Genomic DNA, 18071 nt, shown 5'->3' with positions numbered 1-18071 from the left:
AAACTGTTACTTGGCCACTCAGGTAAGCAACTCCAGTGTTTTGGGTTATTGTCCTGCTAAAGGTGAATTCATCTACCAGTGTCTGGTGGAAAGCAGACTGAACCATGTTTTCCTGTGCTTAGCTCCATTCTGTTCCTTTTTTAAATCCTGAAAAACTGAAAACTCCCCAGTCCTTAACGATTACAAGCATACCCATAACATGATGCAAACTCCATTATTCTTGAAAATATGGAACGTGGGACTTAGTAATGTTTAGGGCAAATCTAATAAAACACATAACACTTTGTATTCAGGACAAAAAGTGAATTGCTTTGACACAGTTTTTGCCGTATTACTATTTTGCCTTGTTGCAAATAGGATGCATGTTTTTGAATATTTGTTATTCTGTACAGGCTTCCTTCTTTTCACTCTGTCAATTATGTTAGTTAGTATTGTGGCATTACTACAATGTTGTCGATCCATTCTCAGTTCGCTCCGAACACAGCCATTATACTGTCACCAATGGCATCGATACATTCCGGCGGGCTACAGTAGCATACTTTGTATCAGTCAAATTCTCGCGATAGTTAGGATTGCCTAATCGCACAACTTGTTGCTTCCTGGGTCTTCCTCTTGTTTGCAAGTTAATTAAGAAGATCGTTTGGACTACTGAATCAAGCAAGATTTCCAGGTCGTATATCATTTTTTCATGAACAATGAATGTATATTTTTCACTAATGAAATGAAAAGCTGTTGCATTTGCAGAAATCGCAGTTGCATGCTTCAGCCCGCTGTATTTGCTAGGCTCAGTTACTACATCCAGTTGATTGCATGTTAAATGATTCGAGATCACAAGTGTGATACAAAATCTAAAACTAACGGTGCAAGAATGCATTATTTTTGTGAGAAAATAACACTGGGAACAATTAAATGATATTTATTATATAGCTAGCAGGTCATGTGAGTTAAAATGGGGGCACTTGACCTCTCGTATACAACCATAGGTCTAAAGGGCTCTTCAGTGCAGGTTTGCCAGGTCTAGCTAAAATCCGCCCGCCAGGTGTGAAAACTAGCCCAATATTTTTTTCACGGGAAGAGAGTTGCCAGATTTATCCAATAAACCCTTTTTCCATAATGTTATTGAGCGAATTAAGAACACATATCGACGTCATTTAACGACAGGCTAAGAAGCAACATTTGGTTTTCCATCAAAATAATAATTATTGCGAGTTTAAGAATGTCGCAAGATAATATAAATCACCCTTATTAAACTTGCCAGGTAATTTTCCATCAATGGATGTTGATTTAACTTGTTTTGACTGCTATGATTAAGAAATATGAACCCAAGGAGGTGTGGTATATGGCCAATTTACCACAGCTAAGAGTTGTTCTTAGGACATTTTTTGTAATTCCCGTGCTACACGGTCTGATATACCACGGCTTTCAACCAATCAGCATTCAGGGCTCAAACCACCCAGTTTATAATTATTAATAAATCCTGTTTGCGCATGTGCATAACTATAGATAAATATGATAGGAGAGTTTGAATGATCTAAGTTGGACAGAGGATCTCGAAACCTCTGGTCAAGAAACACTTGGACGAACTTCAAAAAATCCATTTTGGGCTATTTTCTGTCAAAAGGTGCTGTTATTATGTGCCAGATGTTAAGACAACAAACCATTATAAAAACCCTCTTAGGCCTCGCTCCCCCTGTCTGAGATATCTACTGCAGCCCTCATCCTCCACATAAAACACCCGTACTGTTAAAGGTCCCCAAAGCATACACATCCCTGGGTCGCTCGTCTTTTCAGTTTGCTGCAGCTAGCGACTAGAACAAGCTGCAACAAACTCTCAAACTGGACAGTTTTATCTCAATCTCTTCATTCCATGACTCAATCATGGACACTCTTACTGACAGTTGTGGCTGTTTTGTGTGATGTGTTGTCTCTACCTTCTTTCCCTTTGTGCTGTTGTCTGTGCCCAATAATGTTTGTACCCTGTTTTGTGCTGCTACAATGCTGTGTTGTCATGTGTTGCTGCCATGCTATGTTGTCTTAGGTCTTGTTTTATGTAATGTTGTCTCTCTTGTCATGATGTGTGTTTTGTCCTATATTTTGATTGAATTTATTTTTAATCACCTGTCCCCGTAGGAGGTCTTTTGCCTTTTGGTAGGCCGTCATTGTAAATAAGAATTTGTTCTTAACTGACTTGCCTAGTTAAATAAAGGTTAAATAAAAAATATCCTATTTGCAAGATGTACTTGTCATTTCAATTAAGGTAGGCTACTGACTAAAATCTGGGTTTATAATTGCAATTCAACTTTGCCATGGTTTGCTGAGCTAGATGCAGGTAGCCTTATAGGCCCTGATAGGCCAACATGCCGAAGTCCACAATGAAACTGACATTAAATGTGGAGGATGATACATTAAGGACAGAGCGGTGACCATGATCACAATTGATCACTTCCAATTTATTTAACTAAACATGGCCATTACTAATTGCATAGATACACAAGGCTACAACAGCAAACTGAAGTTATAGGCTATTTATTAAGTATGTTTGCCAGCTCCAGGTAGGCTACATAAGTGGCACATTGATTTGCATTGACTCCAGTGATATCTTCATTTCAACATGTTTATTGTATCAAATGGTAGGCTACAGTAGCCTACAATGGCATATACACGGATAGCCAACAGATGCAAATGTATCATTCTACACAGTTTAATGTAAGTTTCACCCGAGGGAGTTCCGTAACTACCATTTCAAATATCCACTCGCTCAGTGCTCCAGACCCTAGAACTGAGCATGCGTAAAAACCTTCGCTTTCCCAAAGGAAAAGTCGACATTAAATGCAGTTTACTTTAAACCACCTCTGAACGAATTTATCTAAGGAGCTCTAGTTTTCCAATGCTTTGTCGACGCTATGTCAGTTTTAGCGCGTTAATATGAAATATGAATATGAAATAGATGTCTTCGTAATGGCCAATCTAAATAGCCTACCAACAACTGGTAAAAAGTTGTCACGATGTACGCGCATACTGCTCTGTCTCAGTGACTGCACAGCTCTAACAACCAATCCCCTTAACGCACACACCCCTCCGGCTCTTCCCCTCCTCACTCAGTAACAGCCTGCTCACTGCCTGATAGTCAGCAACAGCAGGTCACAGTGAAATATAGATTTTTTTTTAAAAAGAGAGAGAAATGCCATGGCTGCCGCGGTGCAATTTAGAATTTGGCCAAAAACCTGAAACCCACGAACAATACATTTTCACCCGCGACATCGTTTTCAAAGTAGCCCAATTTTACCGGAAAACAACAAACATGGCAACCCTGCTTGAGTGGGCACCTGTCTAGTCATATCTATTCATGTGAAAGAAGTGTGTCCAGTTGCTTTCTATCTCTGTGTTTTGCTGCTGGTCTTAATCAATCCAGTAATCCATGGAACTATCCATCAACCAAATAGTTTTCCCTTTAAAAAAAAGATTGCCGTTTTGAAACTGCTGTAGAAGTGTAGTAGCGGCAGTCGACTGTGGTATTTTGGACACGGTCATTTCAGAATAACTGCAGTTACTCTGCAAAATTACTGCAGTAAAAAAAAACTGTTATTCTGGATGCAGTATTTGCAGCATAATGCAGTTATACTGCACTCTGACTACCATCTTTTTTACTTAGGAATGTTTTTCCAGTACTGCAATAGCTCATAACTAATAAGTTATGTGTAATGTAGTAATTATAAAATATTATATTCTGCAGGATTAAAACCCCCAGAGACCCAACCATTTCACTATGTCAGCACTGAGCGGTAAGGTCCAGACGGTGTTGGGTCCGATAGAACCCGACCAGCTGGGTAGAACCATGACCCATGAGCACCTGACCATGACCTTTGAGTGCTGCTACTTCTCTCCGGCCCCGGGGGACGAGACTGTTGCCCAGGCCCCCATCCAGATGAATAATCTATTCTGGCTGAAGCAGAACCCTTACAGCAGGTAAACTCCCCTCCATATGTATTTTCGACAGTGCACATTTTTATTTAATTTGGGTCTATACTCCAGCATTTTAGATTTGAGATAGAATGTTTTATATTAGGCGAAAGTACATAATGTCAGCTTTTATTTGAGGGTATTTTCATACATATCTGTTTTACTGTTTAGATGCATGAAGTCCTTTAATTTCTAGTCTCCCCATTTGAAGAAGTCATCATTATTTGGACAAATTTACTTAGTTTAAAAATGTAGTCAAGTTTAGTATTTGGTCCCATATTCCTTGCACACAATGACTACATCTACAAACTTGTTGGATGCATTTGCGGTTTGTTATGGTTGTGTTTTGGATTATGTTTTGCCCAATAGGAACTGAATGATGACTAATGACTTCTGCCATTTGGGAGTCACTTCTATTGTAAGTAAGGAGAGCTGTTTCTGAACACTTCTACATTCATGTGGATGCTATCATGATTATGGATAGTCATGAATGATGAGTGATTAATGATGAGTGAGAAGGTTACAGAGGCACAAAGATTATACCACCCCTCAAAATGCTAACCTTGCCTGTTATTGATAATGGTGAAAGGTTAGCATGTTTTGTTGTAGCCTCTGAACGACATCTTACTCATTATTCATGATTTGTAAAAGATGGTGCCGAAGAACACGGCTGACGTTTTACATTCTCCCAACCAATTGTGCTATTTTATTTTTTTGTGTTTTGTGTAACTTGTTTTTTTACTTATTTGTGTACATAATGTTGCTGCTACTGTCTCTTACGACCGAAAATAACTTCTGGACATCGGAAAAGAGATTACTCACCGCGGACTGGAAGAAACTATTTCCTTTAACAAGTCCGACGAGAAGGATATCCTGCTTTCACTGGTACAGGCCCAGATCCACGCCTTTTGCGTGAAGAGGGGACGCAGATCCTTCTGAGAATCCAAAGGCGGGCGAGTAAACTCCAAATGCCTTCCATTCTTCTTGCTAACGTGCAATCATTAGAAAATGAAATTGATGACCTACTATTAAGATTATCCTACCAACGGGACATAAAAAACTGTAACATCTTATGTTTCACCAAGACGTGGCTGAACGAAGATACGGACAAAATAGAGCTAGCGGGATTTTCCATGCACTGGCAGAACAGAGACGCTACCTCAGGTAAGACGAGGGGTGGGGGTGTGTGTCTTTTTGTCAATAACAGCTGGTGCGCAATGTCTAATATTAAAGAAGTCTCGAGGTATTGCTCACCTGAGGTAGAGTACCTTATGATAAGCTGCAGACCACATTATCTATCTAAGAGAGTTCTCATCTGTATTATTCGTAGCCGTTTATTTACCATCACAAAATGAAGCTGGCGCTAAGACCGCTCTCAACCAACTCTATAAGGCCATAAGCAAAGAAGAAAATGCTCACCCAGAAGTGGCGCTCCTAGTGGCCGCGGACTTTACTGCAGGCCAACTTAAATCAGTTTTACCAAATTTTTACCAGCATATCATGTGCAACCAGGGAAAATAAATCCTACACCAACTTTACTCCACACACAGAGATGCATACACAGCTCTCCCTGCCTGCCATTTGGCAAATCTGACCATAATTATATCCTCCTGATTCCAGCTTACAAGGAAAAACTTATATGATTACGCGGATGTTACGCTACAGGACTGTTTTGCTAGCACAGACTGGAATATGTTCCGGGATTCATCCAATGTCATTGAGGAATACACCACCTCAGTTGTTGGCTTCATCAATAAGTGCATCTATGACGTAGTCCCCACAGTGATTGTACATACATGTCCCAACCAGAAGCCATGGATTACAGGCAACATCCGCATCGAGCTAAATGCTAGAGCTGCCGCTTTCAAGGAGCTGGATACTAAACGCATTTAAGAAATCCCGCTATGCCCTCCGACGAACCATCAAACAAGCAAAGCGTCAATACAGGATTAAGATTGAATCCTACTACACCGGCTCTGACGCTCGTCGGATGTGGCAGGGCTTGAAAACTATTATGGATTGCAAAGGGAAACCCAGACACGAGCTGCCCAGTGATGCGAGCCTACCAGATGAGCTAAATGCCATTTTATGCTCGCTTCGAGGCAAGCAACACTGAAGCATGCATGAGAGCACCAGCTGTTCTGCATAAATGTGTGATAACGCTCTTGGTAGCCGATGTGAACAAAACCTTTAAACAGGTCAACATTCACAAAGCCGCTGGGCCAGACGTATAACCAGGATGTGTACTCAAAGCATGCACGGACCAACTGTCATGTTTTCACTGACATTTTCAACCTCTGTAATATCTACCTGTTTCAAGCAGACCACCATAGTCCCTGTGCCCAAGCGAAGGTAACCTGCCTAAATGGTTACCGCCCCGTGGCAATCACGTCGGTAGTCATGAAGTGCTTTGATAGGCTGGTCATGGCTCACATCAACAGCATCCTCCCGGACACCCTAGACCCACTCCAATTTGCATACCGCCCCAACAGATCCACAGATGACGCAATCTCAATCGCAAACCACACTTCCCTTTCTCACCTGGACAAAAGGAACACCTATTTGAGAATGCTGTTAATTGACTACAGCTCAGCGTTCAACACCATAGTGCCCATGAAGCTCATCACTCAGCTAAGGACTCTGGGACTAAACACCTCTTTCTGCAACTAGATCCTGGACTTCCTGACGTTCCGCCCCCAGGTGGTAAGAGTAGGCAACAATAGGTCTGCCACGTTGATCCTTAACACTGGGGCCCCTCAGGGGTGTGTACTTAGTCCTCTTCTGTATATAGCCTACTTGGTAAATATTGTCTTCTTCTTGAACTGCACTGTTGGTCAATGGTTTGTAAGTAAGCATACTCTTGTTGTATTCAGTGCATGTGGCAAATAAAGTTTGATTTGATTTAGATTTATTCATGATTTTTCTTAACCATGGCATTATCAGGATTAATTTAAAGTGTTCAGAAACATCTCATCTTCTCATTTAGAAAGAAAATTACTTCAGTCATAGGGCTCTATAAAATCTGTTTTATTTTTGCCCGATTCTGTTTTTCCCCAAATTCTGTTTTCTCCGTTGAGTTTTTCCAGGTTTCCGTTCATCAGTTTTTCAGGTTTTCGATCTCAAAATCGCACTTTTTTAAAGAGTAACTTTTATGAAGAAAAAAAATAACAATCGAAAACCAGATGTCTTAGTTATAGTGAAACAAGTCAATTCTGGTCTTCATTTTGACTGTTCGTTACAAAAGTGATAGATTTGGGTCTTTCAGTAATAAATCTAGCTCTTTTTGCCCCTAGCGGTTCAACTCTACCATTGACATCATGATGTGTAGGCACCTTGAGAAGGTGCAAGGTGCCTCTACGTCATCTCAAGGGAGGGGTTCGGTATGAAATACACTCCCTTCTAGATGTGCTGGGTGGTACCACCTCAAGCCTTACTATAAAAGTAGGCGACAGCATGCCTTATTTGGCAATGGTCTTGGTAAGTATAGTGTGCCAATACATTTTGCATGATGCTTTCTTGAATAGACAATTTAAGTTTCACAAAATTCGAAAGGCAGTAAGGCACATTTCCTTATATGACCAAATTCAACATTTCATAGACATTATGTGCTTTTACGAAATAGAAAAAATGTAGGCTGAGGATTATACGTTTTATATTTGCAGCTACATAATCTTAACAAGAAATAGATGACAATGGTGGTCATGACAACATGGCTCATAGTTCAATGGTTGTGAGTAATTATTTTTTTTTTTTTTAAATAAAAGTTAACTAGGCAAGTCAGTTAAGAACAAATTCTTATTTACAATGACAGCCTAGGAACAGTGGGTTAACTGCCTTGTTCAGGGGCAGAACGACAGGTTTTTACCTTGTCAGCTCGGGGATTCGATCTAGCATCCTTTTGGTTATGGGCCCAACGCTCTAACCACTACCTGCCTCCCCCTGCCGCCCTAATCCCACATGGGGCAGATAGAAAAAAATATCTCTTCATTTTCATCCCCAGCACACACACTTCTAATTCTGAAAACTGAAAGCATACCTTTGAGCAGGGCTGGATTAAGAAATCATAGGTACTTATTTTTTTTTTATTTTTTTTATAGCTTTTATAATACCACACAAATTACCAAAATGAGTGGCTACTCTGACTGACAAACTGAGATCAATCTGGTCTTGAATTTTAAAAAAGCAACAATAGCCCAGGCCAAAGAAGTGACACACAGATTGTACAATATAAGGAGGAAATACACTACCGTTCAAAAGTTCGGGGTCACTTAGAAATGTCCTTGTTTTTGAAAGAAAAACACATGTTTAGTCCATTAAAATAACATCAACTTGATCAGAAATACAGTGTAGACATTGTTAATGTTGTAAATGACTATTGTAGCTGGAAATGGCTGACCTTTAATGGAATATTTACATAGGCGTACAGAGGCCCATTATCAGCAACCATCACTCCTCGCTAATCCAAGTTTATAATTTTAAAAGGCTAAATGATCATTAGAAATCCCTTTTGCAATTATGTTAACGCAGCTGAAAACTGTTGTCGTGATTAAAAGAAGCAATAAAACTGGCCTTCTTTAGACTAGTATCTGGATCATCAGCCTTTGTGGTTTCCATTACAGGCTCAAAATAGCAGAAACAAATAACTTTCTTCTGAAACTTGTCAGTCTATTTTTGTTCTGATAAATGAAGGCTATTCCATGCGAGAAATTGCCAAGAAACTGAAGATCTTGTACAACACTGTGTACTACTTCCTTCACAGAACAGCGCAAACTGGCTCTAATCAAAATAGAGAGAGGAGTGGGAGGCCCCGTGCACAACTGAGCATGAGGACAAGTACATTAGCGTTTCTAGTTTGAGAAGCAGACGCCTCACAAGTCCTCAACTGGCAGCTTCATTAAATATTACCAGAAAAACACCTGTCTCAACGTCAACAGTGAAGAGGCGACTCCAGGATGTTGGCCTTCTCGGCAGAGTTTCCCTGTCCAGTGTCTGTGTTCTTTTGCCCATCTTAATCTTTTCTTTTTATTGGCCAGTCTGAGATATGGCTTTTTCTTTGCAACTCTGCCTAGAAGGCCAACATCCTAGAGTCGCCTCTTCATTGTTGACATTGAGACTGGTGTTTTGCGGGTTTCTAGCTACAATAGTCATTTACAACATTAACAATGTCTACACTATATTTCTGATCAATTTGATGTTATTTTAATGGACACAATGTGCTTTTCTTTCAAAAACAAGGACATTTCTAAGTGACCCCAAACTTTTGAACAGTAGTGCAGTTACATTTATATATTCTTCTTCCAATCCTTTTACTTAGATTTGTGTGTATTAGGTATTGGTTGTGGAATTGTTAGATTACTTGTTAGATATTGCGGCACTGTCGGAACTAGAAGCACAAGCATTTCGCTACACTAGCAATAACATCTGCTAACCATGTGTATGTGACCAATACAATTTTATTTGATATACACAGGAAACTGTTGAGCGTGAAAAACCGGGCAGCATTGCAGTTCTTGACACAAACCGGTGCGCTTGGCACTTACTATCATACCTGTTCAAGGGTACTTAAGTCTTTTCTCTTGTCCATTCACCCTCTGAATGGCACACATACACAATCCATGTCTCAGGGTTTAAAAATCCTTCTGGAACCTTTCTCCTCCCCTTCATCTACACGGATTGAAGTGGATTTAACAAGTGACATAGATAAGGGATCAGAGCTTTTACCTGGATTCACCTGGTCAGTCTGTCATGGAAAGAGCAGGTGTTTTTTAATGTTTTGTACGCTCAGTGTGGTCTAGCACCCTAACAGCAAGTAGTCTATATAGCCCGTACAGCAGGCAGATTTCTAGAACCATACAGCAGGTAGTCTAGCACCTTTTACAGCAGGTAATCTAGAACCTGTACAGCAGGCAATCTAGAACGTGTTCAGGCTGAAGCCAATAGACAAATCTCTGTGTCCCTGTAACAATCTTCTTCAGCCATGAAAACTTGCTGCTGCTGCAGGAGACCAATGCTGTGCGGGAAGAGCTGCATGAGTACCGAAAGGCAGGAGGGGGTACCATCGTAGAAAACACTACCCAGGGTATCGCCCGGGATCTGCCCTGCCTCAAACAGCTGGCCAAGGATACGGGCGTCCACATCATAGGAGGGGCGGGGTACTATGTGGACGCCACCCACTCTGAGGCCACCAGGAAGATGACCGTGGAGAAGGTGGGGGAGGTTTATGGTAGTTTGTGTCTGTGTGATGGTATACTGGCCCATTTGTAGAAGCGACCCTCTCGGTCAAATGTATCCTAGTGGCTTTGGTCAGCTGTCTCCCACCTGAGGGAGCTATGGCCAGTTTGTGTCCATTGTCTGCCACTACTTACCCTGACTAACACTCGACTTCTCTCTCCAGCTCACAGACATCATCATCAGTGAGATTCTCCACGGGGCGGATGGGACCGAGATCCGCTGCGGTGTGATTGGAGAGATCGGCTGCAGCTGGCCAATCACGGACAGTGAGAAGAAAGTGCTGCAGGCCACTGCACACGCTCAGACCGAGCTGGGCTGCCCAGTCATCATCCACCCAGGACGGAACCCTGGTGCACCGGCTGAGATAGTGCGTCTCCTGCAAGAAGCTGGAGGTGACATCAGCAAGACCGTTATGTCACACCTGGATAGGTGAGAGCTTTCATTCAGGGCCCAGAGTGGAATGGAGGTGTGGCAGGACTTTTTTTTCCTGGTCAGTCACACAGTCAGGAAAAGGTCAGAGGCCTACATGGGTTTATAATACAGTATGAACAATTATACTTATAAAGCAAGCTTCTACAGTGCATTCGGAAAGTATTCAGACCTATTGACTTTTTCCACATTTTGTTACATTATAAGCAACAACACAAAAGTACCACATTTTCATAAGTATTGAGATTCTTTACTCAGTTCTTTGTTGAAGCACCTTTGGCAGCGATTACAGCCTCAAAACTTCTTGGTTAGTACGCTACAACTTGGCACACCTGTATTTGGAGAGTTTCTCCCATTCTTCTCTGCAGATCCTCTCAAGCTCTTGTCCCGAAGCCACTCCTGCGTTGTCTTGGCTGTGTGCTTAGGGTGTGACTTCCGTCTGGCCACTCTACCATAAAGGCCTGATTGGTGGAGTGTCCTTTTGGAAGGTTCTCCCATCTCCACAGACGAACTCAGGAGCTCTGTCACAGTGACCATCGGGTTCTTGGTCACCTCCCTGACCAAGGCCCCTCTCCCCCGATTGCTCAGTTTGGCTGGGAGGCTACCTCTATGGAGAGTCTTGGTGGTTCCAAACGTATTCCATTTAAGAATGATGGAGGCACTGTATTCCTGGGGAGCTTCAATGCTACAGAAATGTTTTTGGTACCCTTCCCCAAACCTGTGCCTCGACACAATCCTGTCTCGGAGCTCTATGGACAATTCCTTGGATCTCACGGCTTGGTTTTTGCTCTGACATGCACTGTCAACTGTGGGATCTTATATAGATGTGTGTGTCTTTCCAAATCATGTCCAATCAATTTAATTTACCACAGGTGGACACTAATGAAGTTGTAGAAACATCTCAAGGATGATCAATGGAAACAAGATGCACCCGAGTTAAATGTCAAGTCTCATAGCAAAGTGTCTCAATAGTTCTAAGGTATTTCTGTTTCTATTTTTTTATACATTTGTGAACATTTCTAAACCTGTTTTCCTTCGTCATTTTGGGGTATTGTGTGTAGATTAGATTTAAAAAAATAAATTTAAAAAATCTATTTTAGAGTGAGGCTGTAACAAAATGTGGAAAAGGTGAAGGGGTCTGAATACTTTCGGAATACACTGTAATTGTTCAGGAATGTGAAGGCGTATTGTGGAGATTTTTAATCTGCTGATGCCTCAAAGATCGCTTCAGTGATGAGTGACTAAATTATTCATGGTTTGTTTTCCTAACACAGGACCATATTTGACAATGGAGAGCTGCTGGAGTTTGCAAAGATGGGGAGTTACCTGGAATACGACCTGTTTGGAACAGAGATGCTGAACTATGTCTATAACCTGGAGGTGGACATGCCCAGTGACAGCCAAAGAGTCAAGGCGTGAGTGCTCTTTGCTACCGAACTACCTACTAGACAACTGCAGCTAAACTAGGTCAATTTGGTTGTCTGTATCTATTTCACGATACTTTACTAAACCTAAAAAGTTAAATAACACCCATGGATCTCTTTTGATGTGTGTGCGTGCATCAAATCAAACTTTATTTGTCACATGCACCGAATACAACAGGTGTAGACCTTACCGTGAAATGCTTACTTACAAGCCCTTAACCAACAATGCAGTTCAAGAAAGAGTTAAGACAATATTTACCAAATAAACTAAAGTTTAAATAATTATAAAAAGTAACACAATAAAATAACAATAACCCGGCCATATACACAGGGTACCAGTACCGAGTCAATTTTCCGGGGGTACAGGTTAGTCGAGGTAATTTGTACATATAGGTAGGGGTCAAGTGACTATGCATAGATAGTAAACAGCGAGTAGCAGCAGTGTAAAATCAAACTGGGGGGGGGGCGCGGGGCGCGCAATCTAAATAGTCAGGGATGCCATTTGATTAATTGTTCATCAGTCTTATGGCATGGGGGTAGAAGCTGGACCTAGACTTGGCGCTCTGGTACTGCTTGCCGTGTGGTAGCAGAGAGAACAGTCTATGACTTAGGTGACTGAAGTCTTTGACAAATTATTTTACTTTCCTCTGACACCGCCTAGTAAATAGGTCCTGTATGGCAGGAAGCTTGGCCCCAGTGATGTACTGGGCCGTTCGCACTACCCTCTGTAGTGCCTTACGGTCAGATGCTGAGCAGTTGCCATACCAGGCGGTGATGCAACCGGTCAGGATGCTCTCGATGGTGCAGCTGTAGACATTTTTGAGGATCTGGGGACCATTGCCAAATCTTTTCAGTCTCCTGAGGGGGAAACGGTGTCGTGCCCTCTTCATGATAGTTCTATGGTGATGTGAACACCAAGGAACTTGAAACTCTCAACCCGCTACACTACAGCCCTTTTGATGTTAATGGGGGCCTGTTCAGACCGCCTTTTCCTGTAGTCCACAATCATCTCCTTTGTCTTGCACACATTGAGGGAGAGGTTGTTGTCCTGGCACCACACGGCCAGGTCTCTGACCTCCTCCCTATAGGCTGTTTCATCATTGTCGGTAATCAGGCCTACCACTGTTGTGTCGTCTGCAAACTTAATGATGGCGTTGGAGTTGTGTTTGGCTACGCGGTCGTGGGTGAACAGGGAGTACAGGATGAGACTAAGCACTCACCCCTGAGGTGCCCCAGTGTTGCGGATGAGCGTGGCAGATGTGGTGTTGCCTACTCTTACCACCTGGGGGTGGCCAGTCAGGAAGTCCAGGATCCAGTTGCAGAGGGAGGTGTTTAGTCCCAGGGTCCTTAGCTTAGTGATGAGCTTTGATGGCACTATGGTGTTGAACGCTGAGCTGTAGTCAATTAACAGCATTCTCAAATAGGTGTTCCTTTTGTCCAGATGGCAAAGAACAGTGTGGAGTGCGATTGAGGTTGCGTCATCTGTGGATTTGTTGGTGCGGTATGCGAATTGGAGTGGGTCTAGGGTATCTGGGATGATGCTATTGATGTGATCCAATTCAAAGCACTTCATGGCTACCGACGTGAGTGCTACTGGGCAGCTCGCGGCTGGGTTTCCCTTTTGTAGTCTGTAATAGTTTACAAGTCCTGTCACATCCTACGAGTGTCAGAGCCGGTATAGTAGGATTACATTTTAATCCTGCATTGACGTTTTGCCTGTTTTAGGGCATAGCTGGATTTCTTGTAAGCATCTGGATTAGTGTCCCACTCCTTGCAAGTGGCAGCTCTAGCCTTTAGCTCGATGCAGATGTTGCCTGTAATCCATGGCTTCTGGTTGGGATATGTACTGTCACTGTGGGGACGATGTCGTCGATGCACTTATTGATGGTATACTCCTCAATGCCATTGGATTAATCCCGGAACATTTTCCAGTCTGTGCTACCAGAACAGTCCTGTAGTGTAGCATCCGCATCATCTGACCACTTCCATATTGATCAAGTCACTGGTACTTCCTGCTTTAGTTTTTGCTTGTAAGAAGGAATCAGGAGGATAGAATTATGGTCACTTTACCAGATGGAGGGCCAGGGAGAGCTTTGTATGCGTCTCTGTGTGGAGTAAAGGTGGTCCAGAGGTTGTTGTTTTTTTTTCCTCTGGTTGCACATGCTGGTGGAAATGAGGTAAAACGGATTTAAGTTTGCCTGCATTAAAGTCCCCGGCCTCTAGGAGCGCCGCTTCCTGATGAGCATTTTCTTGTTTGCTTATTGCCTTATCCTGCTGTGCCAGCATCGGTTTGTGGTGGTAAATAGACGACTATGAATAATATAAATGAGAACTCTGTTGGTAGATAGTGTGGTCTACAGTTTATCATGAGGTACTCTAACTCAGGCGAGTTATACCTCGAAACATCTTTAATATTAGACATCACCCACCAGATGTTATTGACAAAATATGACACACACCCCTGCCCCTCGTCTTACCAGACGCAGCTTTTCTGTCCTGCCGATGCAGGGAAAATCCCGCCAGCTCCATATTATCCGTGTAGCCGTTCAGCCGCGACTCGATTAAACATAAGATATTACAGTTTTTAATGTTCCGTTGGTAGGATAGTCTTGATCGTATTTCATCCATTTTGTTTTCCAATGATTGCACATTGGCCAATAGAATGGATGGCAGTGGAGGTTTACTCACTCGCCTACGAATTCTCAGACGGCAGCCCGACCTTTGCCCCCCTTTTTCGCCGTCTTTTCTTCACTCAAATGACAGTGATTTGGGCCCGTTCCTGAGAAAGCAGTATATCTTTCATGTCAGACTCATTAAAGAAAAACATCTTTGTCCAGTTCGAGGTGAGTAATCGCTGTTCTGATGTCCAAAAGTTATTTTCGGTCATAAGAGACAGTAGCAGCAACGTTATATGCAAAATAAGTTACAAACAATGCAAAAAATCTCATAAAATAGCACAGTTGGTTAGGAGCACGTAAAACAGCAGCCGTTAGACGTGTGTGCGTGTGTGTCTCCCACCCTCTCTAGCTTGGCGTTCCTGGTCCAGGAGGGATATGAGGACAACATTGTCATTGCCCACGACATCCACACCAAGAACCGTCTCACCAAGTACGGAGGGCACGGCTACTCACACATACTGAAGAACATCGTGCCCAAGATGCTGAGGAGAGGGATCAACCAGACCCAGGTGGACAAGATCCTCATAGACAACCCCAAACGCTGGCTCACATTCAAATGAAGGATCAGAATCAGATCACCCAGAAGATAAAGGCTGCTCCATAGGCCTTTATCCTTTTCAACAGCTACTGAACTCACAGTTAAAAAAAAAAAAGTGTTTAGAAATGTTTTATTACTTGCAAATTACCAAATGCAATTGATGTCAGAAGTTGACATTTTTTATTCTTGCTACTTGTCTGTGATTTACTGAATCAAAGTGTTCTATTGAGAGGTAAACAAGGTAAAAAAAACCTTGGATTGAACACTAACAACATTCTGATAGCTGAGTGAGGAGTAACGTTAAATCAAATATATTTGTCACACAATTACTTGCCATGACTGAATCAAAGCTTCAATTCATGTTTGTAATTAATTATTAATACTGTAAGCAAATAAATTAAACCATCCAGCTAGAAAATAAGTCGTAGACTAAATCTAAATGTGGTGCCATTATTATACACAGAAACCAAATGTCATTTAACAAGACAAAGCGACAGTTTCTGCCCCAAACAAACTCAAGGACATGGACTGTACATCGTCTGCACTTGGTGCTCTACTCATAAATATGGTGCTTTCCGTTCTGACTAGTTTTAGTGAAAGCCATAGGAGCTTTGTTTGTAGTAATGACGTTTAACAAAGATTCTTTATTTTTTTATTGCTAAAAGATATTGGGGTACCAAAAGTTTTCTTTATTAGTATGCTTGTTAGATGTGTTTTCGTGATGTCACACTGTGACTGGGTGGCTATAGGAGGGGATCTGGTTGGCTGGTAGGTTGTGATGTCACCCAATGGGTTCCTATGGGAGGGGGCTGGTAGGTCATCCTGAAGGACATGGTCTTCCCTTCTGAGAACAGGTGGCATCACAGAGGGACTTCACCACATGAGCATCGACATCACAGCAGACAATACATAACCATTGTGTCACTTTAGGACAGTGTGTGATAGGATTTTAAAAGTTAGGGAGTAGGAGTGTTTTCCCCCCCTGATACATCACCAAATCGAACATCATGGTAGTCTGCCATTCAGAGGAAAATGTGACCCAGGAATATTTTCTTACCATTTTTAATACTCTGCTAAAATTAGAACTGACCAGTTGATTTTTTTTTACATGATACATGATAATAATGTACCAAAGTCATTAAAATTGGTTTTGATTTATTTTCTCTAGTGGCGTGTTTTTCTTCCATATAATGTATCGTTTCCATTTCAAATACTGGTTGTAGACCTAATTAATCTTAGTGGAGTAGCACTTAATTCATTTTCTGGGAAAAGGTTGAATTGGACTGTATATAATGAATGATAGCTCTTTTACACTTAATGCGGTAGTCTTATAAAGCATTAGTAATAGATCAGCACTGCAGTGAGATGCAGACAGAAACACACCCAACATTACTTCATACAGTATCGTTTTAATCACCTCTGAGTATTATTTCCTATTCTATAGACTAACATGAACTGAGATGTGTTACAAGACCAATTGAAATGAATTGATTAGTTGACCCAATGTCAAAAGCCATGGACAGCAATGAAGCATTAACACCATTCCTGTTTAACCTGCATTAATATTGGTTTATACAGATGAAACGTTCACTCATCACCTTCCTTGTTTCCACGTGTCTAAGTTTCTGTATTGGATATTGCATAATTTGGAGATTTTATGCACAAAACTAAATGTCCATTTGAATGTTAATTCAAAGGTTCACTTCTGACCCGCCAAACCGTGCTTCTTAACACCCGCCAGCTTAACCCAGAAGCCAGCTGCACCAATGTGTCGGAGGAAACACTGTTCAACTGACAACCGAGTCGGCCTGCAGGCACCCTGCCCGCCACATGGAGTCGCTAGAGCGCGATGAACCGTGCTACAATATCTTCAAAATGGTCACAGGGAATCGCTGTGAGTGTTTGGAGAGAAGAGGGGAGCAGGGAGAGATGGTGATAGCTCTGATATTAGATGCATGTTGAGGGTAAAGTAATCCAATTCATATATTATGTGATCTCTTCCATCAAAAGGAGAGCGAGAGATTTTTTGCAATTTCATATTTGAACATCCACTAACAGAGGCATGCTGTTTGTAGAATGGCGTTTCTGGATGGCCACAGAGGACATGGGCAGTACGTTTTCTTGGTACCTGGTCACACCTCAGCTCCCCCTGTGTCCAATTAATCACTGGAAAAAATCAATAAAGCCACAGAGGGAGAGCATTAGGTGGGAGTTGGTTGTAGGGCATGTTTCCCCATACACATTAGCAGTGGCGATTTTAGCATGTAAATCTTGGTGGGGCAAACTCCCACATTTTTTGGGGATGCATGCCAGCAAATCCACAACACTAAACAGACATTAGTTGCAATATAAAGGTGACAAATGGTGCCCAGAAACGGTTTAGGGCCTACATAAAGCTGTCCCAACAGCAGAGCTTTCTTTTAAGCACCATGGAGTGAATCCTTACCACCTGGCTGTCAGAGGAGCCTTGTCTGGCAGTGAAACAGTTCATTCAGCCTCATTTACTGCCTTAAAAAAAACATAGCTGATATGGCTGACTTGTGGTTTCTACTGACAATTGAGATGTACTAACTATGACATAAGGGGACGACAAGCGAATAAGAGGCAATCTGTCATTTTGATTAAGACAATGAGTGAGCTAGGACGGACGTCAGTAGTTCAGCACTTTTGAGGTGTACAGCGAGAGAATTCAGAACATGGGCTGTTCTTACAGTATTCTCCCTATACACCAAGTCAGAACTGTAGGATAAATAAAGGGGGCAAATAAGCAGACAATGAAAGCTATTACAATATTGGATGATTATATTATAG

General features: G+C 42.0%; 1 protein-coding gene across 2 annotated transcripts; it reads left to right on the top strand.

The window, feature by feature from the left end:
- Positions 1-466: 466 nt before the first annotated feature.
- Positions 467-16418, top strand: LOC110508547 (N-acetyltaurine hydrolase). Of its 2 annotated transcripts, none has more exons than XM_021589126.3 (6): positions 467-670; positions 3734-3966; positions 9936-10167; positions 10355-10620; positions 11895-12035; positions 15072-16418. In XM_021589126.3, exons 2-6 carry the CDS (start codon positions 3767-3769, stop codon positions 15280-15282), a joined length of 1050 nt encoding a protein of 349 aa, XP_021444801.2. In that variant the 5' UTR covers positions 467-670; positions 3734-3766; the 3' UTR covers positions 15283-16418. The 2 variants fall into 2 exon arrangements, with proteins under 2 accessions (XP_021444801.2, XP_090081519.1); XM_090225393.1 differs by having other exon boundaries at positions 602-670; positions 3734-5124.
- The last annotated feature ends 1653 nt before the right edge of the window (positions 16419-18071 follow it).

This window comes from Oncorhynchus mykiss, chromosome 28 (assembly GCF_057628025.1).
Source record: "Oncorhynchus mykiss isolate SJ-2025 chromosome 28, ASM5762802v1, whole genome shotgun sequence".
Classification (NCBI taxonomy): Eukaryota; Metazoa; Chordata; class Actinopteri; order Salmoniformes; family Salmonidae; genus Oncorhynchus; species Oncorhynchus mykiss.
Note: the sequence above shows the minus strand (reverse complement) of the source record. Positions and strands in the feature narration are given on the sequence as shown.

Coding starts and splice junctions, on each gene's coding strand:
- LOC110508547 (XM_021589126.3), top strand. CDS start 3,767: ATGTCAGCACTGAGCGGTAAGGTCCAGACGGTGTTGGGTCCGATAGAA. Junction 3,967..9,935: donor AAGCAGAACCCTTACAGCAG/GTAAACTCCCCT, acceptor AATCTTCTTCAG/CCATGAAAACTTGCTGCTGC. Junction 12,036..15,071: donor GACAGCCAAAGAGTCAAGGC/GTGAGTGCTCTT, acceptor CACCCTCTCTAG/CTTGGCGTTCCTGGTCCAGG.